At 42.7% G+C, this 24976-nt stretch overlaps 2 protein-coding genes and 1 long non-coding RNA gene across 4 annotated transcripts; all 3 read left to right on the top strand.

Moving 5' to 3' along the window:
• The first annotated feature begins 3053 nt into the window (after positions 1-3053).
• On the top strand, positions 3054-5935 carry LOC146752603 (uncharacterized). 2 transcript variants are annotated; one of them, XR_014940572.1, is made up of 3 exons: positions 3054-3143; positions 3589-3716; positions 5675-5935. It is a non-coding gene; the product is annotated as an uncharacterized LOC146752603 (long non-coding RNA). The 2 variants fall into 2 exon arrangements; XR_014940571.1 differs by having other exon boundaries at positions 3058-3143; positions 3592-3716.
• Positions 5936-6693: 758 nt separating this feature from the next.
• Positions 6694-15236, top strand: LOC146752602 (immunoglobulin superfamily member 22-like). The gene is made up of 3 exons (XM_085531781.1): positions 6694-6701; positions 14569-14753; positions 14962-15236. The coding sequence occupies exons 1-3, from the start codon at positions 6694-6696 to the stop codon at positions 15234-15236; spliced, it is 468 nt and encodes a 155-aa protein (XP_085387907.1).
• Positions 15237-17916: 2680 nt separating this feature from the next.
• On the top strand, positions 17917-24451 carry LOC146752601 (obscurin-like). The gene is made up of 3 exons (XM_085531735.1): positions 17917-18282; positions 18912-19178; positions 24190-24451. Exons 1-3 carry the CDS (start codon positions 18204-18206, stop codon positions 24201-24203), a joined length of 360 nt encoding a protein of 119 aa, XP_085387861.1. The 5' UTR covers positions 17917-18203; the 3' UTR covers positions 24204-24451.
• The last annotated feature ends 525 nt before the right edge of the window (positions 24452-24976 follow it).

The raw sequence follows: 24976 nt of genomic DNA, 5'->3' as shown, positions 1-24976 counted from the left end.
GCTGTTAAAGGCAGAACAATTCCTACAAGTGCCATGGCCCCACTGTTGTTCTAATTCTTGTTTCTTTGTTTTCCACACGCTGCTTTTCAAGCCTCCTTTTTCTTTACAGTCAAAGTGAGAACTGCACTGTGAGGTGTCTGAACCTTGTTGTGCCTCTACATAAAGAGAACAGCAGCAAAGCCAGACAGGTGACTGTGCTGACAGCTCTCGTAGCCAGTAACACGTAACTGTGCTAAATCCCTTGTGACGGCTTTGATTTCATTTTTGCCAGTGAAATCCTTGTAAAAGGAACTGCAGCAGTGTGATGAGCTAAGGTGAAGATGCTGGTTTTAGTAGTGCTCTAAGCTGAGTGGAAGGGCAATTGAATGAGGGTTATATGCTTTCTCTGGGACTATAAGGCTTTTTTTCCTGAGGGAAAGAGCCAGCTTTTCATGGGCTATATGTGGGCTTTGGCAAGGGCAGACAATCCAGTCTGTCAGGAAGCCATTTGAGGTGCTTCAGGTTTGTAAGCTTGTCTTTTTTTTTTTTCAGGTGGATATTTGGAGCATGGGTGTAGTGCTGTATGCTCTGCTGTGTGGGTTTTTCCTTTGGATGATGACAATATGATGGCACTCTACAGGAGGATACCAGTGGGTATCAGTGGTGCTAGAATACACTGAGAAGGGAAATAGCTGAGCTTGACAAGAGGCCTTGCTTTTCGGATGGCAGAACATGCTGAGCTGTGGGTAGAAAGGCCTGTCTGCTGAATATTGTCCCTGTTTTTGCTGCTTTGTCTACCAGTATTTTGTGGATTTGGTTCTACACTTGGTTGGCCTATGTGGCACTGTAGCCTAATTCTGTACCATGATAGCATACAGAATTTAAGGAGAAGTATTTTCTTGCCAATGGGCTGGATTTTTTGTATCTGGTTCTTCAACTGGCTGCTCCCTATACTATCTGTAGTAAAAATAGAGACACATCATTTGATTTCCCTGAAATGAATGTTCCTAAATGCCAGCTCTTCTCATGTCTACAAAGATCAAAGTTCTGCATTTGCTATTAGAATTTCCTCTTCCAGAATCAGGAGGTAATGTAGGACCCCACAGATTGCCTTCAGAATCCAACAGTTAGTTCTGTTTCCTTTGGGAGTGCATAACAACCTGAGCACATGAACTGAATGACGTGGCTTTTTAGTCTGGTACAAACTCTGCTGTACACTGAAATTTGGTCCATTTGTAAGCAGGACTTTGTCCATCTCTGCAGGACAGCAGAAAACCCTTTGTGCTAATCATGATGCCAAGAAGCAGAATGCGGCAAATGGCAGATGATCCAACTGCTTCAGGTGTTCATTTCCTTAAAACTGAGAATAGTTTTGGACTGAGAGTTTGTAAGCAGAACGGAGCTCTTAAAGCTGTCAGAGATTATTTCTGCACTGTTCAATTCTATCTGCCTGACATACACAGGATCTCAGAACTGCATTGCTTGAACTGGTGGAACTTGTTGAAGTGATCTAGGATGAGAAAGTTTTAGAACTCAATCAGAATGCACTATAACATGGATAATCCTATAGGTATTAAGGTACAAGCTTGCTATTTCTGCACTGAATTTGTTTTTATTTTACATGGCTGTGATCTGAAAGTTGCTTGAAACGCAGGCACCTAGGCACTGTTGTGTAACTGAATTTCACACGTGATAGGTCCTGAAATATCCTGGAATCTAAAACTCTGACTTGTTTTAAGTCTGCTGCTTGAGTCTAATCAGGGTCATAGTGTCTGTGTGCAGTGGAGTGTGTGGGGAGATTGTTGCTGCAGATCCTGGGAAGTTGCTGTGTATTTGCAGACAATGGCTGCTGTTGGTCACTGGGTGCCACTGTTGCTCTGAAGAACAGCTGTGCTGTGCATGCAGCACAGCATGCTGTGCACGCCATGGAACTAGGAATCAAGAAGAGATAGAAGCGTCACTTCTGCTCTAGTAAAAGGTCTCATCTGCTGACAGGCTTTTGTACTTGAATTCAGAACTCAGGACCTGTTGCCACAGAGGGACTAGTTGCTGAAGTTGGACGACTCTTTCTGTTTACTCCTTGTAATATGTAGCCATAACACTAACTGTTTAAAAAATAATCTGAAATCATGGCTAATTATTGACTGCTGCACAGCAGAACACTACCACGGTGAGATTGGGCTGTGAGATGACTTGAAAGCTGTTTCCTCAGTATAGGTCTTATTCTTGCAGCTGGGACACCTTGATGAAGACTGTGTAACAGCTTTCTGTGTTTCACAACAAGAGAAGAGAGAGTAGATCAGCATTAATGTCAGAGGTAATAAACGTATGTCAGTAATTCTCTGTATTTAAGCCCACTCCTACAGTAAATAACCTTACTGTATTAACAGACTCTAACACTCACTTATTCTCAAACATGAAATATTTCACACCTTTCAGAGGTAAGTTACCACTGCAGAACTTCATAGTCTACCTAATAACTGCATTTCTGAAGTTCACATTTATTCCTTTTATCTCCTTTAATTGTGTTTTCTCAGCCTTTTTGTTATTTTTTTACCATGCTGAAATCCTTATGAATCTCTGGAAGTCCAGGCAGACTCAAAACAGAAACCGATGGATGAACAGCAGACGTCACATGCTGGCTTAACTCACTGCTTTGAAATGTTTCACTAATAGGTGGAAAATATCAACACATCAGGTAGGACAACCAAGCAAATTTGGGGAATTACAGTTCACAAATACTTCAGGAAATAAATTAATTCCGGTAACTTTAGAAAATAAATGAGAAAAGCTGAACTGAGTGCTGCTAGAGATGCTGTATAAATGTCAATAATGACATTCCAAGCTGTAGAAGAGATTTAAAACATGATGGGTACTCTGGCTTTAACCTGAATCTGAAAGTTGTCTCTTGAAATTGAGTTGTCTTTCTGTTAAATAGAAAGCGGTAGAATTTGAAGGATTGTTAAGATTTCCATATAACCTTAGTAAGACTAGATGTAAAATGTAAGTTTTATCTAGGCAAGATCAGTTGTGGAGTCACTGTTACTTCTTTTTTCGGTACAGGGAATAAAGAGAACGATCGACCTACAAGGGGAAAAAGTTCTTCAGTTCAAGTCTGTGATATTATCACAGTCTTAACTCAAAGGACTTCTAATGCCTGATAAGTAATTCAAGCTTATTATACTACACTGAGTCTGTCAAGCATTGTACCCACGGTTCTCATACTAGTCAAAAAGCTGCTGAAAATCCAGCTGAATGTCGATGCTCCTTGGAGCTGGGCTGAAACTTGCCCCCAGAAATGGGAGTCCAGCTGAAATGCTGTGCAAACTGAATTAGTAGGAGCTTTGCCATTCACTTCAGTAGAGAGATTCTGGCACCAGCTTTAGATTTCACATCCAGCAATTGTACAATACACTAACTTTCAAGCAAAAACAAGAATAGTCTGCTTCTTTATCTCAGACATATTGTGTGAATCAGTGGAGGCCTGAAACTACCCTAATGTGATCAGACGTGAAGGTTGCACATCAAGGGGAAAATATGGCAGACATGCAGAAATTTTCTTTGTACTGACAATGTTTCTGAAGAGATCTACATCCTCTTGTTTTCTAGCAGAATTACGACCAGTTGTGGCAACCTATCTCTTGCTTCAGTCTAAGAAGGCTCGTGGCAAGCACATTCCCTTGAGAATTCCATCCCAAACAGGACGTGCCAGTACCACACAGTCAGGAAGCCTGGGGGTAAGTTTTAAAGTTCAGCACAAGGTTCTGGTCAAAATGCCTCTGTGTGCTGAAGCTCTGCCCGGGTAAACAGTCTGGTGGCCTAAACATCGGTGAGGGAGCGTGTGTGCAACCAGTCTTGGTCATCAAATCTTGTTCTATGATAAGGCCACCGACTCAGTGTATGAAGGAAAAGGATGTAATCTTTCTAGATTTCAGGGAGGCCTTTGATCCTGTCCCTTTGGCTGCATGTTCCCAACCTTCCATCAGGAAGCCAGGAGTACTGTTCTGTGTCATGAAAAGGCAGCCAGTGGTTTGACTATCACATGTTTATGTGTTTTGATGTTTCACAGTGGGTCTTAAGTAAAAGGAACTCAGGTTTTGGTTGCCTGCAGGACAGATGTTCTTTTGGGTTCAATATGTTTGCATAGTGACTTGCAACCATGGGACTGGTGTTCAAGGACCCTTTTGGTTCCTTCAGTTCCTAGGTTCTTTCTTGCCTAGATTTGACACTTTGTTTCAACAGAAGAGCTGATATTCGCTTTGGGAGCACTAAGCAGCTGTTTATGTGGCTTAGAGGAAGACTGTCTGTCTTCTACCCTGTGGGCATGGAACAGCCACAATTCCCCCTGGAACAACATCAATGACCCACACCACTAATTGGATTCTCCTTTTTAATGTAGTGGTAGCAAGGTGAAAATGTGGCTGTGGAATATTTTTGACTAAGGAACTGCTATATAGATTTTGTTCATCTTTGCATGCCTCATCACCTGATCTGTGTCAGTGAGCAGAAGCTGAAAGCAGGCATGGGATGTTCTGAAGAGCAGAGAAAGAGATAGGGAGGAAGGTGATTAAGACAATCCCCTCTGCTGCTGTGTGTCCCAGAACTGCCCAGTTCTGTGGCAAAGTGTTGTACAAGATGAAGAGGCCAAGAGATTGGGAGTAGAATGAATAGAAAATATGCCTTACTTAGGCCATACTCAGCGTATTAATACTTCTCAGTTAGTTTTAGAATTCTAGAAGTGAAAGGTAAGGAGGTAGAAGCCTGCAAGTTGTGTCCTTTTTTACAGCTGCTCTTTTCTTATGGGAGGATGAAGTGAAGAAGATTGGTGTATTCTACAAGCTGTTCCAACCTTTACTCTTGATTTGCTGTTGCAGCTGCTGTAGCATCCCCAGCATAGACCAGAAAAGACCTTCTTGCCTCCAGAGATCCAAGTTTGTCCTCTGCTGGCCACTTGAGAGCTCAGGGACTATGATGGGTTCTTTTCTGGTGTTTGCTCTTCACTGTCATCACCCAGTTTCTATCTCTTCCTAAAGCAGTTGGTAGGTTGTGTTCAGAGCCTCAGCTCTTCCTGACTCTGCTAAGCATGTCAGAGCTGATGAGGAGGATGTAGAATGGGGTTTGTGTCCCTTCAGACACCCACAGTGGAGAAATCTGCAGCTGGCATGCACCCCACCAGCTCCCTTTGGCTGTTACTGCATGGGAGTGGTTGCTAGCAGGTCATGTCAACAGGTTGAATGTGTCACATTCCCAGATCTCTGATTCCATTGGCTGGGTCTCCAGTGACATGAAATACAGTGGTGGCTGCTGGGGTTCTTCCATCTGTACAGATTTTTAATGGTAGTCAGGCAAATTAGACTCTGATGCTAAAAAACAGAACAATAAAAGCAGCAACAAGAGACAATCCCAACCAACCGACAATAGCAGCAAAAAACCACCACACATCTCATTAGGTAGAAGATTAGAGACACTGGAAGGTAGTCTTTAAGTCTCTTTAAGGCGCTGTTCTTACATTGCAAAAATAGAATGATAATATAATTCCATGCTGATAATATCTCCAGATTTCTATCTTTTGGATTTCTTTCAGCCTGCCATGATCCCCGAGTGTGTTTGTTCATGGGGTTTTTCATTTGGTTTTGTAGAACACGTTTGTTAACATGTGCATTCTGATAGTTCTTTTCTTTCCTCTGCATCTTAGAAATCCCAGTGAAGTTCACCAAGAAGCTCGAAGCTGTTAATGCTGAGATTGGAGGCAGTGTCACTTTAAGCTGTGAAGTGAGCCATGCCAAAGGGAAGGTGGTGTGGCGCAGGAATGCAGTTGAGATCAAACCCAGCAAACGTTTCCAGATTGATGAGGAAGGGGTCAGAAGAACCCTGACAATAAGAGGGATCCGGGCTGAGGATGAGGGAGAGTACTTGTGTGAGTCCAGAGATGACAAGAGCAGCATTACCATCACCCCCAAAGGTATGTCTCCTGAAATGAAGGCTGACAGTGTGGAAGGATCCTTAGCTTCCCTCATCAGCCATTACAACACTGCAAAGCTGAGTTCATTTGTGTGTTTATGCTGTTCTTTGTGTTAACAACCAAGTACAAAACTTGTCTTTCTCTCTAAATAACTGTGGAACAACGGCTTCTGAAGAGCACAGCTGTTAAGTGGGCAAATCAGCCTTCAAGGCTGGAATTAAGCATCCCAAATGTAAGATGGGATTTATTTTACCCCTTCTTTGCCTCTTTTCTTCTTGCATCTTTGTAGATGCAAGGAGGATCTCCTCTACAGGCAGGAGATGTGAGTGTGAGTTATGGTGATCACTTCCTGCGAGTCATAAAATCTGATGCTTCCAATGAAATCATTGACTCTGTTGGCTCTTTGAAGGTGCTCATATATAATATGATAGCAGGCTTTGAGTATATAAAAGGCTCTTAGAAAGTGGAAGCAAACAATCTGTTCTCTGTGCAGAAATAAGGGACTTCAATTGCAATGACAAAGATGCAAGTTCTACAACAGAAAAGCTTTTTAATGGTTGGATGACTGAATAAGTCATTTGGAGGGGCTTTGAAGCCTTCACGGTGGGTTTCAGAAAAGGTTAGTGAAATATCTGGGGCACAAAGAGCTGAGCATGTCCTGGAGCAATGGAGAAGGGCTGGATGATTTTTGCGCGTATTTTCAGCCATAGAATTTTGTGTTCTGGTGGTGTCAGTACATTCCTTCGTACAACATGGACGGGTTGGTTTGTTGCATTGGTTCAGACTTTTGTACTAGGAGCTCAGCAGTGGTTAAAGCTCACACTTCTGCAAAGTAAACAAGCTCCTGCAATTCGTCTCTACTCTGTTTTAGCTGTGGATTAGCTTGACAGTTCCCTTCCATAAGCTTTATGGTTCCCTTCTGTAAGTCTACTTACACAGAATGAGTTGCTTAACTTTAAGTCTTGCTCCAGGATTTTAAGCATATTATTAGCAAAAAATATCACAAATAATTTCACCAACAATTCTCCCCACCCATCTGTAGCTTTCTTTTTTTTCACTGGAAGGTTTTACACTGGCAGATAGGGTGGGCATGTAGAAACAACCCCATTAATTCTGACGAAGCTCTGATTTCTCTGACTGGCCTTTGTTTTGTGATTCTGCATGCATGCCCTGTAGCTAAAGCCTGGATGTCTTCCCCAACACCTTCAGTCTCCCATCCTTACTTAAGTTACTCCATTGTAAATCTCTCTGCTAGTCCAAGAGAGTTTTTATTTTACCCCTTCTGTGAGGCAGCAGCTGGATGGGAAGGATGAGATGAGGACAAGGTTGTTTGGGTGGCTTTTTTTTTTTTGCCTAAGAGCCAACTGGCAATCAAAGATACCAAAAATTAAAGACAAGCTGTGTCATACTGAGCAGGGTTTGTCAAATCACTGGCATGCACTGTTAGGACAACTTCATCATCAACATATTCTGGGCTGACAGTTGTCACAAAATTCTGCTTCTGTGTCCCAAAATGTGCACTTATCACTTCTATTGGCAGTTGCTCATCTTTTCTCCAAACTGAATGGTTGTAGGAAATAAAACAGACAAGCAAACAAACCAAACAACCCGCAGATATTAACTTGCAGCTGATTGTCAGTGCTGATCGTTGGGCCATGTGCAGCACTTCACATCCTTCTGTGGCCAACAGAGATTGGAAAATACATAGACCTTCAGAGACTACTTGAATTTCTAGATGCACTGAATTACCCTCTAGAGTGTCTTTCTGAATATAGAAGGAACCACGGGTGACTATGATCCTGATTTATATCTAGGTTCAGGCTTACTGTTTCAGTTAGGTTAGATGAATAATAGTTCCAGAGAAGATAGGGAAATACAGCAGTTCATTGATACCACGTGTCGGAAGAATGCAGCTCAGTGCTGGGCAGTTTGCTGCTTCATTCCCTCTTACAAGTTGGACCCAAGGCTGGAAAAGACTACTGAGATAGCTGAGTCCAACCCCAGCCCACCCTCACTGGACTTACTAACCACGTCCCCAGTGCCACATACCCGTGGCTCTTGAGCACCTCCAGTGACTGCGGTATATCAGTGTGGTTGCTTCAGTTGTGTGAGTTTTCAGACACTGGCTGTTGTTCTAGCAAGGCAAAAAACCCAAACTGATGGAACAGTGTCTATACAGGAAGCAACTGGCTGTCCTGATGGCTGCCAACAGTTTTGCACAAGGTGTGTCATGCAAGCTTGCATGAGTCTGGTTTAAAAACTTGCTGTTCTGATGGAAGGAGAGGATGTTGGTGCAGGATAACTGCGGGATTTGTGCTCTCCTGACATCCAGTTGCACTCACAGCTAATTGTTGCTATAGAAAACAGCTTCTCTGTAGACAAATTGAGTTAGTTCCATTACGTGGCTGAAGCCCTAAGTGATCCAAGGTGAAGCATGATCCAAACTGGAATTTAGCTAATTGTAGTAGGGAATCCAAGCCTTAATGAGATGAGTTATTTAAAATATGAGTCCTCCATCTAAAACAGCATTGAACTCTTACCCTGGTTTATGATAGAAGTGAGAGTTTAAAAGCAGAAATCTGAAGTTATGGTCCATATTTCTCATCACTCAAGAGAATATTTGAATATATTAATTCCTCTGGCTATGTTAGAGCTCATAATGAGGTCAGCTGATGTTCTTTAAATGCTCGGAGTCTAGCAATGTGGGGAAGTGGACTGCTATTTGCTGTTGAGCTTTAGGCTAAGAAGCCTGATTTTAGAGGACTGTGGACTTCCCCTTTCCCTTCCCCTCTCCTCCCCTTCTCCCTGGACTGATCCCGCATGGTTTGAGAATGATTTCAGAGTAAGGTAAATGAGGAATAGCCATGTGAAAACCTGTTGTTTTACTGCACTGTAAAAGACACTTAGTCAAAAGACAAGTGTGTGATCCAAGCTTAAGATTGCAGGAGATCCTAGAAACAACTCAGCTGCTCAAACCTGTAGTCTGGCTGAATATTTTATTGTCAGTTATGGCCAGGAGGAGATGCTTGAGTAAGACAAATAAAAGGTCATGGGTAAGTTGGTCCTTCTTGTGATATACTTCTAGGCTTTCATCAGGGAAAATTTTACCTGGTTCTGCCATTCCCCAAATGTTTGTCTCCTTATGACAAGAAGAACTTTGCAAAAGTAATTTTTTTTTCAGTCTTGTGTGCAACACAAAAAGGAGTAAAATCTAGGAGGCCACCTGAAATGTTTTTTCCATCTGGAAGGATTCATTTACGAGCACACACGGACCTGGTTATGAACAAGTTTTCTTCTTTGCAAAGGCTGTTGCTTAATTGGCAGATACTGTACCTGGGAGAGGAAGAGGGAAGTAACTTGTTTTGGAAGTCCTGATGCTATTCAAGCATTCAAGGCCAGGCTGGATGGGGCTTTGTGCAATCTGGTGTAGAGGGAAGCATCCCTGCCTACAGCAGAGGGGGGTTGGATCTGGATGATCTCAAAGGTCCCTTCCAACCTAAACCTTTCTCTGATTCCTTTGATGATTCTATTTCTCAGCTGCTGGTGTGAGATCTCCAACCTGTCCCCGTTGTCTTTCAGTGCGGCAGATGAAGCTGGTGAAAGGTCTGCAGCCCCTGGAATTCCCTGAGAAGGGAACTGTCACCTTTTCGGTGGAGGTGTCCCATGAGGATGTGGAAGGGACTTGGCAGAAGGACGGCGTGCGGCTGAAGCCTGCACCAAATATCACGATGGGTGTCCAGGGGAAGAAACATTCCTTGACACTTTCTTCTGTGACCCTTGAAGATGCAGGACTCATTTCCTTTAAAGCAGAAGGCATCAATTCATCCGGGAGGCTCACTGTGACAGGTATTGGTTGGTGCAAGGTGTCATTATCTGCTCCTGTCCCAGATTACTTGAACAGCAGAACCAGCTTTCCTTCCAGCTGCAAAGAATGTTTTGCACTGGGCCATTGCCACCAGAGTATCCCTCAGATATCAAGAGGATTGTTGGAACGTTATTGTCCCTAGCACAAGTAATGATAATGTGCTCAAAACAATAGGTTTTTTTGTTGTTAATTACAAGTTCTAGTACGCATGGAGAGTAGGCACTGCCTTTCATTATTCCTTCTGCCAGATGCTCCTAGAGACCTCATTCCCAACTAAATCCACATCCTTCTTTCTCCTTCTCAGAATTGCCTGTGAAAATCAGCAAACCATTGGCAGACATTAGCATCACTCAGAAGGACAAGGTCACATTTGAGTGTGAGCTGTCCAGGCCCAAGGTGGACGTCAAGTGGTTCAAGGTATGGCATGTAATGGTATTTTCCTTTCTGACTTCTCTGGAAATGAATGAGAGCATTTAATTTCACTTCCAAGGGATGCGGGTCTAAGATTTTGCTTGATAGCTTTTGCACTGCTCTCTTTTCTTTGTGCTCTTTTACTTGCCCAGATCAGCACTCTTTGTTATTATGTCCTGAGTTCATTTATCAAGTTGAAATGGAAGTTTGTTTTGGGTTTCTTGTGAACTCCTGAGGTCTTGCTTCACAAAATATTGTTGGTTGGAGCACAGTCTTGAGCTTCAACTCTAACACAGAAATTCTCAGACAGGATTTTGTAGCCTTGTTGTGAACTGGGTTTTAGGGTGAAATCTGAGTTTTCTTTGCACCTGACAGTGTGAGAATTTGCTCTGGCTCTTTGTGTACCTCCCCGGTGCTCAGCTGTTCCTTCCCTTACTTGGGGATAACGTCATTTATTCAAGGTGATGTCCAAACGGGCTTGTTAACAGTCCTCTGCAGTGCTTTAAGCTGTCATAGGTCAGCCAGAATTTATGCAAGTTCTATAGCCATTCCTACATGTTGAAAACACTGCACTGTGCTTAAGCTTCAGCATATGTTCCAGTAAGCACAGTTCCATTAATTCTAGGGGAGTGGGTGAATTAAGCATAGATCTGAAGGCTGCCTTTGCTGAGTGCAGAGATGGAAGGACTAATGGAGATCTGACTTGATATTTTCCCTTCTAGGATGGGAAGGAGCTCCATCAAAGTAAAAAAGTGGGCATTACTTCCCAGGGAAATAAGAGAAGTCTCATTATTCACAAGTAGTGAACTCTCATTTTCTCTCTCAGTCTGCAACCAGGTTGGGTTGCTGTTTCAGTACTGGCTGTTTTATGCAGGAACTCTGCTCCTGAGGTTAATCCAAGTTGTATCCAGGCCCTTCAGATGGAAAGGGAAATAGCAGCACAGAATAAAGGTCTGATTCTGACATAAATAAGTGCAGACCTGGAGAGTTAAAAGGGATTGTGTGATGTTCAAAGGATTTTGAAGCAAAGATGTCCCCTAGGTAAGATTTGTGGCTGACATTCCCCATACACTGTGGGCACACAAGCTAAGGAGAGACTAGTGATGAGCATGCAGAGAAGCCAATGGTTCAGACAGGTTTGTAGTGACACGACATTGTAGAGTTCTGTCTAGTTCTCCTTGGCATAGTTTGGAAAATGAAGATGAGGAGATTGGTGGTAACCAATATGGCTTCCTCAAGGTCAAGCCATGCCTGACAAACTTGGTGGCCTTTCATGATGGAGTAACAGCATCAGTGGATAATGGGAGAGCAACTGACATCATCTACTTGGACTTGTGCAGAGCATTTGATCCCATCCTGCATGACATCCTGGTCACCAAACTGGAGAATAATGGTTTTGATGGATGGACCAGTTGCAGGATAGGGAACTGGCTGGATGGTCACACTCAGAGAGCTGCAGTCAATAGCTCAGTGTCCAGGTGGAGGGTGGTGTTGGGACCAGTGTTATTTAACATTTTTGTAGGCAACATGGACAGTGGAATCAAATGCAGCCTCAGCAAGTTTGCAGATGACACCAAGCTGAGCGGTGCTGTTGATGTGCTAGAGGGAAGGGATGCTACCCAGAGGGACCTGGACAGGCTGGAGAGGTGGGCCCTTGGCAGCCTCATGAACTTGAGTGTGGCCAAGTACAAGGCCCTGCACCTGAGTCAGGGCAATCCCAAGCACAGGCACAGGCTTAGAGGAGAATGATTTGAGAGAAGCCTTGACCCTGAGGAGAAGAGTTGGTCTGGAGGGAGGTGTCCCTGCCTATAGCAGGGGGATTGGAACTAAATGACCTTAAAGATTCAGTCAGTTCTATTGTTTTTCTATACTTAATTTTGCTTGAAAGGTTTTAGAATAAATGAGGTTCTGGTTTCCATGAAAACTGTTTGCAGGGAGCTCCATTGTAGCTAGTAAGTCTCTCTTTAAGTTCAAGGGCAATAATGCATTGACTGTGTTGAAAAGGGAAATGACTCAGGAATGGATGATGGTTTAGAATAAAACATAATCCTACTTATTTTCTATGCAAATATGTGTAAGGAAAAGATGCTGCACTCAGTTCTGGAAATACCCTGACAAATATATCTCTACTGTTTCACAGCTGGAGATATCAAGATTTTTAAAGCACTGGAAGATGTGGAAGTGAATGAATATGGGAGTGCATCTTTTGTCTGAGATTTCACACGATGAGGTTCAGACCCAGTGGTACAAAGATGACGACAAGCTGAAGGCTGATGACAACATCAGAATGCAGCAAGATGGTAGGGTGTAAGAGGGGGATCTTTCTCCTGAGTGGGGGGTGGGTTGGAGATGAAGCAGAAAGGACATCTGAAATGAAGTGAAGAAGGTTCAGAAGGGAGTTCCTCTTTTGTTTTGGGACTGGGGTTAGGGTGGAACAAGTGACATGGACCAGCTAACATCATTTGCAAGAATGTCAAAAAAGTTGAATGCCACAAGGAACTTTCAGAGAAATAAAAACTCCTACCTACCTACCTTTCTGCCCACAAAATATCCAGCTTGTCTTTTGGGTTTTACTTTTGCTAAGTAGAACAGATTATTTTCTTACGAGGTTGATTTTCTACCTTTAAACTTCAGATTTGTGTTTGAACATTGAGGGATAAAAAACATAGCTTGACTTTTTCTTCATTTTCTCTGTCTCATTGAAAAGAGCACAGGGTTGGTTTTGTTTTTTTTTTTAATATATACAATGTTAGGGTATATATATGATGTTAAGTGTGATAAAGAAAAGGGAGACATTTGAGTTAGCACACTACTCAAGAGTTCAGTCCCCAGCTTTGCCACTATTACCATTATAAGGGCAAGAACATCCTGGAAAATGAATTTCTCCTAAGTAGAGTCATTACATTTGAGCTACAGAGACCTTTACTAGGAGAAAACTTGTTGTTCAGAGCTAAGTTGCTGTATTTAACCAAAGTAATTATCAATGTCTGTGTTTCATTGAACCTGTATTCCATTTCGTAATGCGAGGAGTTTGATATTGGGATGGGAAGGTCACGGTTTGATTTGGATGTTGGACTGGGAATCAGAAGATCTGGGCTCTCTTCAGGTTGTCAGTCTTATTGTCTGACTTCTTAACAACATTCCTTTCTTTATATTATTTTTAAGGATGTTTTAAGGCATTTTGAGCTGATAGATGTAGTGTTCATGTGCAGTAATGCTGATGTGAGTAAGTAGGGTGATAATGTAAGGGTTTTTTACATTCCTTCTAAATCTCTGCTTTCTCTTGTTCCATCCTTCTTAAAGAGCAATCCATTAATCTAGTAAAGGAGCTGTGTAATGAGGATGTGACTGAGCCTGAAAAAGCCAAGTTTGAATGCGAGATATCCATTCCTTCTGTGAAACCTCCCAAGTGGTATCTACGTGGGGAAGTCTTACAGGCTGGCAGAAACTTGATTATGCAGCAAGAAGGCACCATCCACCAGCTGACCATACCGAAAACCACCACTGATATGACAGGCACCATTCAGTTCTCAATTAGCAAATCCAAATCCACAGCCAATCTGCTCGTCAGAGGTAACATATCCTGGCTTGGTTTACATCATGAAGATGAAGAATTAATTAACGTACAGCCTTCCTTCACTGGGGTCTTTGAAATATTGTGTGTGTGTCTGGAGGGTCTGCTCCATTTCCAGTTCAAAGTCGTTGGACACTAAATGAGACAGCTGCATCTCAGTAAAAGATGTGTTTGAATAGTTGTGATGTGCTTACTATTCAGATCTACAGAGCTGAGGTTTTGTCCTTGGCTATACCAAAGAAGTCAAATCAGGTGAAATTAATTGTATTTCTGAAGTAGACGAGGTTAAGTTTGGTAGCACCTAAATTTGATGCAGTTTGTCATTGATTTCATCTGAAAGAAACTTGCAGGCTTTTTATCTGCTGTTGTCCCCAGCATAAGAGTCTCCATTCACATCCTGAAGTATTTGTTATATTTTCAACTCACTCTTATTTGAATAAAAGCCTCAACAATTTGGAGCAATTTAATAAGCACAGAACAAGAGCTGGACCTTGCATTTGGTAGATAATATACAGTATTACTTTATAGAAATGTAGTCAATGGCATTCCCTATAGACAATCGTTTGTTTTATCTTTAGAGTCGTTCAAAGAACCATTGTGAACTTGACATTAATTGGAATGGAATACACGCAAGAGACTTTCCTCTTCTTCCAATTGTCCTCATCCTTTCTTCTCTTCCACCCCTGCTTTGCAGATTACCATATAGAAATCACCAGGAAGTTGGGAGGACAAGACAGCTTTGGAACGTCATTCTGTCATCCTGTCCTGTGACTTCAGGCCTTCTCCAAAGGTTGTGAAATGGTTCAAAGGCCACACACTCATCAAGCCCTCTGAGAAGTACAAGATCAAGAGGGATAAGCATTCAGCAGAGCTCAAGATTCTGAAGCTGAAGCCCGATGATGCTGGTGTGTACAAGTGCAAGGCAGGAATTGCAGTGACTGAGGCCACGCTGACAGCTGAAGGTATGAGCAGGGAGGGTGGCCTCTTCCATGTCCTATTTCACCTCAGATTTCTCTTCTTGGGGTTGATTTCTGCCGTTCTCTCCTGCTAACTTTAAATGTATAATCTTCACTGAGAAGATTACACAAAGATCATCTAGTCCAACCATTCTACCACATCCCAGTATGATTTATAGTAACAGTGGTAACAGTTCACCTTGTTTCCCCACAGCCCGCAATGTAGAAGTAACGAAGCACCTGCAGGATGTAGAAATTGAAGAAGAGAGCTCTGCTGTCTTCTCCTGCGAGCTGTCCCATAATGACGAGGACGTGGAATGGTTCCTGAATGGCAACCTCCTTTACACCAACAATTACAATAACATCAAGAACGTTGGCAATTGCTGCACACTGACAATGAAGCAGGTTAAGCCTGAGGATGCTGGCACAGTGACAGTGAAGTCAGACAAGGTGTCAGAAAGCACACCTGAAGGTGGTAGGTGGGTCTGATCACACCCCTCCTGGATGTAAGAGATGCTAAGGAGCTCCAGTTCATTCTATTGTGCAGCAGTCCTGCTTCTAAAGCTGACCTCTCTGGGGTGACAAGTCATCAGAGGCTTTCTTCCAGTGGAAGGTTCCATTGCAGCAGATATCAACGAAGGAGGATGGTTTTGGTGTCCTGCCAAAGCATTCCATTGCTTTTTATCATCATTTTATTTAGCACAAGGAGAGTTACAAGAGCAGTTTCTTTTACTGCTTCAGTAACATGCAGTGTCAATGCTGTTGTCTCCAAGGATTTATGACTGCAGGGAGAGATCATTCAGTGTGTGTTTTGCCTCTGGGATGACTAATGACCAGGCTGTGAGCAACCTGATCTAGCTGTGAATGTCCCTTTTTATTGCAGGGGAGCTGGGCTAGATGGCCTTTAAGGGTCTCTTCCAATTCTAAGGGTACTGTGATTCTAATCTGCTCTCCCCAGCAATTAAGCTCTTTTACTCTATGCGCTCAGAGTTTGAAGGATTTCCTCTTTCTCCTTTCTTTTGCATTTGGTGGAAGTTTTTTCCCCAGTATAAACATCTGATGTGTGAAATAGAAGATAGATAAAAGGAGTCAATAAAACAGGAAAATCAAAAGTGTTCAGCAGCTTATCCTCTTAATACTGTGGCCTGCTGTATGAGCTCTGCTCCGTGTGAGGGCAATGCCAGCTCTCCAGCTTTAGAAGAGCTGCATCCCAATTATTTCATATGATATCAGTCCCACCCAAGGCAATGCAGGCTGTCCCTCCTGTTCCCTGTATTCTCCTACTGATTAGTTCAGAATTCCATAAAGTGCATTCAGTCAACAGACATGAAACCGCTTTAGGTTCTATATTGGTGTCGTCAGTGCTGGTAAAGATTTATTTATCCCTCTTTAAAAATCTGAAAGCAACTGGAAATGTCTCAACTTCTGTATCACATTGTTCTGTTTTGCCTGTTTAATTGCAGAGAAGCCTGCTGTCTTCATGAAGTCCTTGGATGATGTTTTTGGTGAGGAGCGGGGTGTGATTAAATTGGAATGCGAAGTCTCTAAAGAGAAGGTCAAACCAGTGTGGAAGAAGGACGGTGTTGTGCTCACTTCTGGCAACAAGTATGAGCTGGTACAGTCTGGGAAGACCCTATGTCCCCTTATCCATGACTTCGAGAAGTCAGATGCAGGTTTCTATACCTGTGATATTGTCCGTGATGTTGCCAAATCAAAGGTCGGCATTCATGGTAAGTACTGTGGAAAGTAAAGGAGTGATGAAAGCACATTCAGTGTCTTACACCTATTCCCCCACGAGCCTTAATAGTTTCTACAATAGAAGTGTATTACTGCAATTTAGCACAGTGATGTCTGGAAAATTCCCATTGCTTTTGATGTAAATGTATCTCATTTTGCCATGAAAATCACCAAACACATCAAGAATGTCCTGGAAATATTTCCTTTCTAAACATCCCTAAAATGGAGAAATGGTTTGAACACCAGTAGGGGTAGGATGGTATCAAATTAGCTAATAGAAACATTTAATTTCTTGTCATAGGCAAAACCCTTTTTCTCACGCAGCATCCTAGAGTTGTCCTCTCTGTTAGGTTGTTCCCTCTGTAGCTCATTGAATCTTCATTCTGCTCCATGGACTGAGCTGCTCTAATTGTAGTTCTTCCAGAGCAAAGACAAGAGATTTACGTCTCTTTTTTTTTATAGCTTTCTGGTAATTCTGAGTGGAGAATGTCTTAGAGAATACATCAGTAAGGAATGCAGCCATGTTCTGCAAATCCTGAGTTAAAGCACCAGTACTGCTACTCATGTCAGTCACAAATGCCTTTTCTCCATATAAACCTCATACTAACGTATCTCTTACCTTCCAGAGCTGAATAGTGGCATTACCAAACGGCTGAAAAACACTGAAATCCAGGAGGGAGAAGATTGTACTTTTGAATGCATTCCGTCCCATGAAAGCATTGATGAGTTCAACTGGACACTGAATGGAAGCAGAGTGGAAAGTGGTGGGCGATTTAAAGCTTCTAACGTGAGTCGGAAATATACTCTCATTATCAAAAGTGTGACTCCTACTGACGCTGGAGAAGTCGTTTTTAGTGCCCGTGGTCTAACCTCCAAAGCCTCTCTGTCTGTGAAAGGTAATGAGATGGGAGAGATTCTGGGGCCTGATTCCTTCAACTGTCTTCTGATAAGATTGTCGTGAGAGCTAACTCATAATATGGTTAAAGTGAATAGCAACCTTCTACTTGAACCTCGAAGCACTGAGAATTTCTCTTAAAAATAAGTAAAAGGAGGAACCATTTGACACAAATGTGAGAACTACCCAAAGCACTGGGGTAGTGTTGGAAATGGGCATCTCACTACAGCTTGTTCCATTAACAGTAAATCAGGAATGATCTGTTGAGGGAACTGTGGGAGCAAATATCCTCTAAGTATAAGCTGAAGGGATGGCCTTCACATCATCTAGCTGTACAACAAATTCCTATCTAGAACATGTGCATCTGAGAGCATCATCCGAGGCTCCCAGTGTGATGAGTGGAGAGAAGAAAGAGGCAGTTTTCAGACATGGTTCATCATCCTCAATTGGGTAGATTTAAGAGAGAATAAATGCTGCCTGGAATTCTATTGTCTGTACTTTGCAGAATACTGCTGGCTGTAGGATGGCGTCTGTTGCAAGTGCCTCTCTAACTTATCTCCAGCATGTAGATGCATGTATTTTGAGAGAGGCATCCTACCATAAGTGTATGTTACTCAAAAAGCAATGTTTTCTTCCAGGAAAACCTACTGAGGTTTCAAAACAGCTGGAGGATAAGACAGCAGCAGCAGGGCAGGACATCAGCCTGAGCTGTGAGCTGTCGAAGCCTGATGTGAACATCAGGTGGTACAAGGATGGCAAAGCAATCAGAAAAAGCCAGAAGTACGACTTGCAGCAGGAGGGAAGTGGGGCCATTCTGATCATCCATGACTCTACTGCCAAGGACAGCAGGGAGTACACCTGTGAGACAGAGGACTCTGAAACAAAAGCCAGGGTTACTGCAAGGTGAGTTGAAAAGCACACTGGGGATGGCATGTAGAGAAGTCGAGGTAAATATCTGCAGCCTGTGGGTGCTGTTTTTCTCTTCTGTTTCCTTGAGCAGGATCAATTCTTAGTTTTCAGAAAATATGATGGATTAAAATCTTTTCCTTAAAATAATCTGGAAACTGAATGATTCTCCAGTGTGATGTGGATCTGGGCAGCCTGGTCTGGTGGTTGGTGGCCCCTTGACAGGGGGTTTAAAACTAGATGCTCTTTGAGGTCCTTTTCTACTCAGGCCACTCTATGATTCTGTGATCATTCTATGATTCTATGATCTTGGGTGTTAGTGAGCCACGAAAAGATGGCAATCTGAATTAGTCTATATTGAATATGTGTAATCAAAACTATATGCAGTTTATCAGATGAGATCCTACCAGCGCATGTATAATGGTATTGAACTTTCCAGATATCTACTGGAATTATCAAACCTATGTAAATGGGTGGACTCTGTGGTCTTCTTAGACTCTTTGCATCTCTATGTGATATTCTGAAATGAGGGCAAAGGAGATTCAGGACACCTCTGTATGCTTGGGACTTGTTGGGGTAACAAATCCCTTTGTCCTACACCCTCATCCTTTTTTTTTTCCTTCCAGAAAAACCTAATTACTTTATCAAGGAACTTTCAGATGTGAAAATTGAAGAAAGTGGAAGTGCACTTTTTACATGTCAGAGCGAGAAAGCCGCATCCTTTGTCATAAGGAGGAAAGGCATTGCTGAGCCCAGGCCTGGCAGGAAATACAAGAGGGCACAGAAAGGACGAGACCTGCAGCTGTGCATAAAAAATCTGGAGAAAAGTGACAGTGACATGTACACCTGTGACATTGGTGATGCCCAGTCCAGAGCCAAGCTGGTTGTACAAGGTATGTGTGAGAGCCATATGACTGCGCATCCTGTTTCTCCACTACCAAGACATTATCCTGGTAGAATCTGTACATTTATGGCAGGTCTTTGGGGCTGCAGCTGTCTGGCCTGAATAGCGGTTCACAAGCCATGCACAGAGCAAGCTGCACGGAAAGGGAAAGAGCTACCGACTAGAGCAGTGCCATTGAGAACTTTATGTATCATTTAAAAACCAAAAATGCTGATGTACGGTGAGGCTGGTGACCCAGAAATCAGTGTGAACTTTCTATCTCTGACCTTTCTGAGTTAAAAATAGTTCTCTAAAGTTCTAGGCAAAAATTCCCTTATGCTGCATTCTGGGTAGTTGTCACGGTTTAAACAAAAATCTACCTGTGTCCGTGACAGGGGGGCCACAGGCAAGTGAGGTGCTAGAAGGAGCTGCACCTCTGTCCCAACTACTTCAGAAGCAGCCCAAACCCCCTCGTACATGGCTAAGATCTCCTTCTCAGTTGGAGTGTAGCACTCCTCAGACCCTTTATATGCTCAACTCCAATGTCCTGGGGGTTGGCCTTGGGTTTCTCCTAAAGCTCTTTGCCACAAACTCCAAGTGGGACCTTTCTCTCCAGCAGCAGTGTAGAGGATGTTCTTTACATCCTGTCCCGTCCGTACTGGCCCCAAGGCCACGGCACGGGCTATCTCTTGTTTTCTCTGCTCAAAAGCCTGCTGCTGCTCAGGACCCCATGAGAAATTATTCTTCTTCCGTGTTACCTGATAGAGGGGGCTCACTATGTGGCTGTAGTTTGGGACATGCATTCTCCAAAAGCCCACTACTCCCAGAAAAGATTGGGTCTCTGTCTTGTTGGTGGGAGGAGCCATAGCAGTGATTTTTTCAATCACATCTGCTGGGATGTGTCGATGCCCATCTTGCCATTTTACACCTAAGAACTGGATTTCCTGGGCAGACCCCTTCACCTTGCTGCGCTTAATGGCAAAACCAGCTTGCAAAAGAATTTGGATTATCTGTTTTCTTTTCTTGAAAATCTCTGCTGCTGTATGGCCCCACACGACAATATCATCAATATACTGCAAGTGTTCGGGAGCATTACCCTGTTCCAAGACAGCTTGGATCAACCCATGGCAAATTGTTGGGCTGTGCTTCTACCCTTGAGTTAAACGGTTCCAGGTATACTGAACAGCTCTACAGGAAAAAGCAAACTGTGGCCTTCATTTTGCAGCCAATGGGATGGAAAAGAAGGCATTAGCAATGTCAATGGTGGCATACCACCTAGCTTCTTTTGACTCCAGTTCATACTGGAGTTCTAGCATGTCTGGTACAGCAGAACTCAATGGAGGTGTGATTTCATTTAGGCCACGGTAATCCACCGTCGACCTCCACTCTTCACCGGCTTTATGCACTGGCAATATGGGGCTGTTAAAAGGCGAGTGAGTTTTGCTAATCGCTCCCTGATTCTCTAATTGGCGAATTAGCTTGTGAATGGGGAGCAATGAGTCCCTACTGATGCGGTACTGCCATCTGTGAACCACTCTGGTGGCAATTGGTACCTCTTGGTCTTTTACCTGGAGCAACCCCACAGCAGAAGGATCATCTGACAGATCAGGTAAAGCTGACAGCAGATAAACACCATTTGTGTTAACAGCAGCTATCCCAAAGGCCCATTGATACCCCTTGGGATCCTTAAAATATCCCATCCTAAGGTAATCGATACCCAAGACACTTGGAGCTTCTGGACTAGTCACAATAGGGTGTTTTTGCCAGTTTTTACCAGTGAGGCTTATTTCGGCCTCCAACATAGTCAATTCTTGGGAACCCCCAGTCACTCCATGGATATATATTGGTTGTGTCCCTTGGTGACTTGAGGGCATTAGGGTGCATTGTGCACCAGTGTCCACCAAGGCTTGATATTTCTGTGGTTGAGATGTGCCAGGCCACTTAATCCACACAGTCCAGTATACTCTATTGTCCCTTTCCCCACCCTGGCTGGGGGCAGGGCCCCTCTATTGTTTACCTCGGTGGCTTGCAGCAACTGGAACTCTCCCCTTCTTGGAAGAGTTCACCTTGGTAGTTGTTTCACCTTGTAATTCTTCCACTCATGCCTGAAGTGCAGAAGTGGATGAATTACACCACTTCTTCATGTCTTCCCCATGACTACAGAGGAAAAGCAACAAGGCAAGACGTGTAGTCTCAGCGTTGATTCGAGGTGACTTATCATTGTCATTTGCTTGAATACGAGGACGTCTCTTTTTAATGGTTGAGATTTCCGATGATACAGGTCGAGAGGAACTCATGTTGTTTAGCTTTCTCAATAGGCGATCGTGGAAATCCTGGTTTCCATCATCTTGTACCACCGTGGATTCATCTACATCAGGCACATTAGCCAATTTGTCAATAATATCATTTTGTGTTCCCTCCATTTTGTTTAATCTTTCCACAATTTTGACAATGGCTGAAGTATACAGATTAACTTCTGTAGCGCTTATAAATAATTCAAGTTCCTGAAGTCTGCCAATTAGTTCATTCACAAAGGGTTTCCTGTCCCCTTTGCCATATACTAATGCAAGTGCACTGGCATGCTTTTCTGGAGCTGCCTTTGTAAAGTCACGCCACATTTGTCGTGGAACGCGAACTGCTTCAGGATCATGTAATTGGTTTGGAGGGCATTGTGCTCGGTCCGGAGGGCATCGCACTCAGTCTGGAGAGTGTTGTACTCGGACCGGAGGGCGCTGTGCTCGGACTGAAGAGTGTCGTACTCGGACCAGAGAGTGTTGTGCTCAGACTGGAGGGTGTCACACTTGGGTTGGAAGGCATCGTGCTTGGGCTGGAGAGTGTTGTACCCAGACCGGAGGGAGTTCTTCTCTGACCAGAGGATGTTACACTCAGACCGAAGGGCACTGTGCTCTGATCGAAGGGCGTTGTGCTCGGATTGGAGAGTGTTATGCTCAGACCGGAGGGTGTCGAGTTTGGATTGCAAACTCTCATTCTCGGCCCTGAGACTCTCTCTCTCAACCTCAAAATCTTCCCTCTCAGGAATGGTATTGAATAAGGCCCGATAAGCATTAGCTAGGCCCCAAGTCATTTGTGCCTCCTTAGATCTGCCTGAGCCACAACATTCCTGTCTCAAATATGCAGTCAAACTCTCAGGATTCTTTAAGTGTTCAGGAGTAAAGCTCCATGACACTAAAGATGTCTGTCCTCTAAAAGTCTCTCCAAAGTTTCTCCACACTCCCTGACACTCAGTATTCTCTGACTCTAAGGAAGACTTCCTCATGAGGTTATAAATCCAGATACCGAGTGAGATCACTACAATAACCAACAGCAAATTCAGGGAGATTAGTACGATTGACAGTGTGGTCCACTGGGACAACTGGTCAGTCGAAGACTGCTTAAAAGATGCAGAGAAAAAAGGAAAAGCACGCTCAAAAACCACCATATCCGTACTATTGGTTGCATTAGTTGCATCAGTTGCTCCCTCTGGAGCTGCATGCAAATACCAAATAAGCGTTGCTAACCATGCTTTCAATCTATTATACATTCCTATAACTTCATAGGAAAAATAGGCTAGCTTAAACATGGTCCAATATGTTTGGAGCATCGTAAAAGAGGAACTAATGAAATGCAGTACCTTATAAAGCACACTTAGTAGAGGGAACTTTTTTTTTTTTTTTTTTTTTCAATAGAGAGGGAAAAAAAGTAAAAAAAACAAAGCTCAGCAGTGTTTATAAAATAAACCGGAGTATTGGCAGTCCGCCTGGACTTTCAAGGTCAAGCTCACAGGTGCAGAATCGCAAGCCTAAGATAGCTCCTTAACAGGAAAAAAAACTTGTAGCTCTGTTAAAAGCTAAAAGAGCAACAGAAGAAAACACAGAAAAACAGCAACTCAATTTGCCCGCATTCTGCACCAAAATCTGTCACAGTTTGAACGAAAAGTCCACCTGCGTCCATGACAGGGGCCGTGGGCCCTGCAGGGGCCCTAGGCCGAAAGGAAAAAGTTAATTAGGAAAAGAAAACAGCGGCAACGATCTAAGGAGGCACACTTATTTACTAAATACTATGTCGAAATACCGGATAACACAATATAATACAATATAATTGAAAACTGAAAATTGAGCTAACGAATCAAGCAAAATAGGAGAGAGAATGAGTCCCGTAACCGAGAGGCCTACTGTGAATCTGGGCGAACGGCTGAAGGCTCCCACACACTCCCCTGAACGCCAGAACTCGAAAGACGTCAGTCTGTTCTGCGACCGAGTTAATATAGAGTCCAGGTCCCGTGACCCATCGTGTTGTTCTCTGGGAGATGTAGTCTTCTTCTGTAAGTTGCAGATTCAGTAAAATTATTCATGCTTTATATGATGTTATGATGTGGAATACTGATAGCAAAATTACAAAATTATTAAACCATGACACCCTGGTATTTTTCTTTTTTTTTCTTAAATATTTTCCTTTTTTTTTCCTTAAATATTTTCCTTTTTACTATTTAAATGTTATGGGCACATCTTATAGAAACACAAGGCTGTTTACAAAGAAGTGCATGCTGTGTTGCTGTATGATGAGCAAGATACATCTATTCTTCATCTAGCAGGAATAGTTGCTGAGCCTTAAGAACAGTTTCAGAAAGCTTTGGGAATTTGGGCATTTTCCTTGTTTCTGCAACACAAAATGAAAATTTACGCTGTATACAAAGAAAAGGGAAGTCCGAACTTGTACGTTAAATTTGAAGGAGATCAATCTGGGGTAATATTTAAAAAAACAAAAAAAAAAAAAAGAAAAAAAAGGAGTGTGGTCATCAAATACTATAAAATATATTAGCTGTTACTAGAATGCCACTTATCTTCCCCCCATACGAATCACTGTCATGTTGTATGTGAATTTGTGAGGTGGGTTTTGAAGCTGAAATTAAAAACTTCTTGTATGGCTGTCTTCATAGTGGCTATCCAGACTATCTGTAGAAATAACAGCTATTATGTAGTCAGCTATTCACCAGTTTTAACTGATTATAAATTACGTTTCAGGGTGGAGAACATAGCATAGTGCCTGACACCTGTGTTGATCCTGAGGGCATTCTTGATTCTGTGCATTATGATGTCATGGATATTAAAGAGCAAGCTGAGGCAGCACATAGTTCCATTGTATCCCTGGGGGACCCGAAGGAAGATATTGGCTGGTTTGAAAAGCAGCTGGAGAAAACTAACTTTGAACTGATGGAGACCAAAGAAGAGCTAACAGAGAAAAACACCAAACTACTTAAAACTGAAGAAGAGCTGATGCAGAAGAACAAAGGTGAGTTATGCGATGTGAAAGGTAGAAGACAGAAATAGTTCATTAATCTAAAAGAGAAATAACCAGTTTGAGTAGGAATTAGAGGAGATGTTCTACCTTTGGAACCATAGCCTGTAGATAAGTGATAGTTTGTTCCTTGTGTATATTCAGGTTCAGCAATTCCACGGTTTTTGGTTATTTCTATTCTTTTTCCCCCCCTCTCCTTTAAACTGCAACTAGCAGCTTTACGCTTTCGTAAGTATGGGGTTAAATGTCTATATCTTGATTTTTACTTTTATATTGTAATCTCTACTCTTCCTTATGTCTTGTTGATGCAATGTTTTCGTTCCAAGAAATATAGAAAACTTTTGAATCACTCTCAATAAGTGAAGACCACATGCAAATTAATTAATCTGTTCAAAAGCTACCTAAACATTAGAATATCTGGAAAAATTGATTACTTAATAAACTATCTATTGGCTACTTATGTAATACAACCTTTTCTGTGTGTTACAGACTTTGAAATGCAGATGATTAAAT

This window comes from Coturnix japonica, unplaced genomic scaffold, assembly GCF_054131305.1.
Source record: "Coturnix japonica strain WE unplaced genomic scaffold, WE-NBRP24 Scf044, whole genome shotgun sequence".
Taxonomy (NCBI): domain Eukaryota; kingdom Metazoa; phylum Chordata; class Aves; order Galliformes; family Phasianidae; genus Coturnix; species Coturnix japonica.
This window is presented reverse-complemented; position numbering and strand designations above follow the sequence as displayed.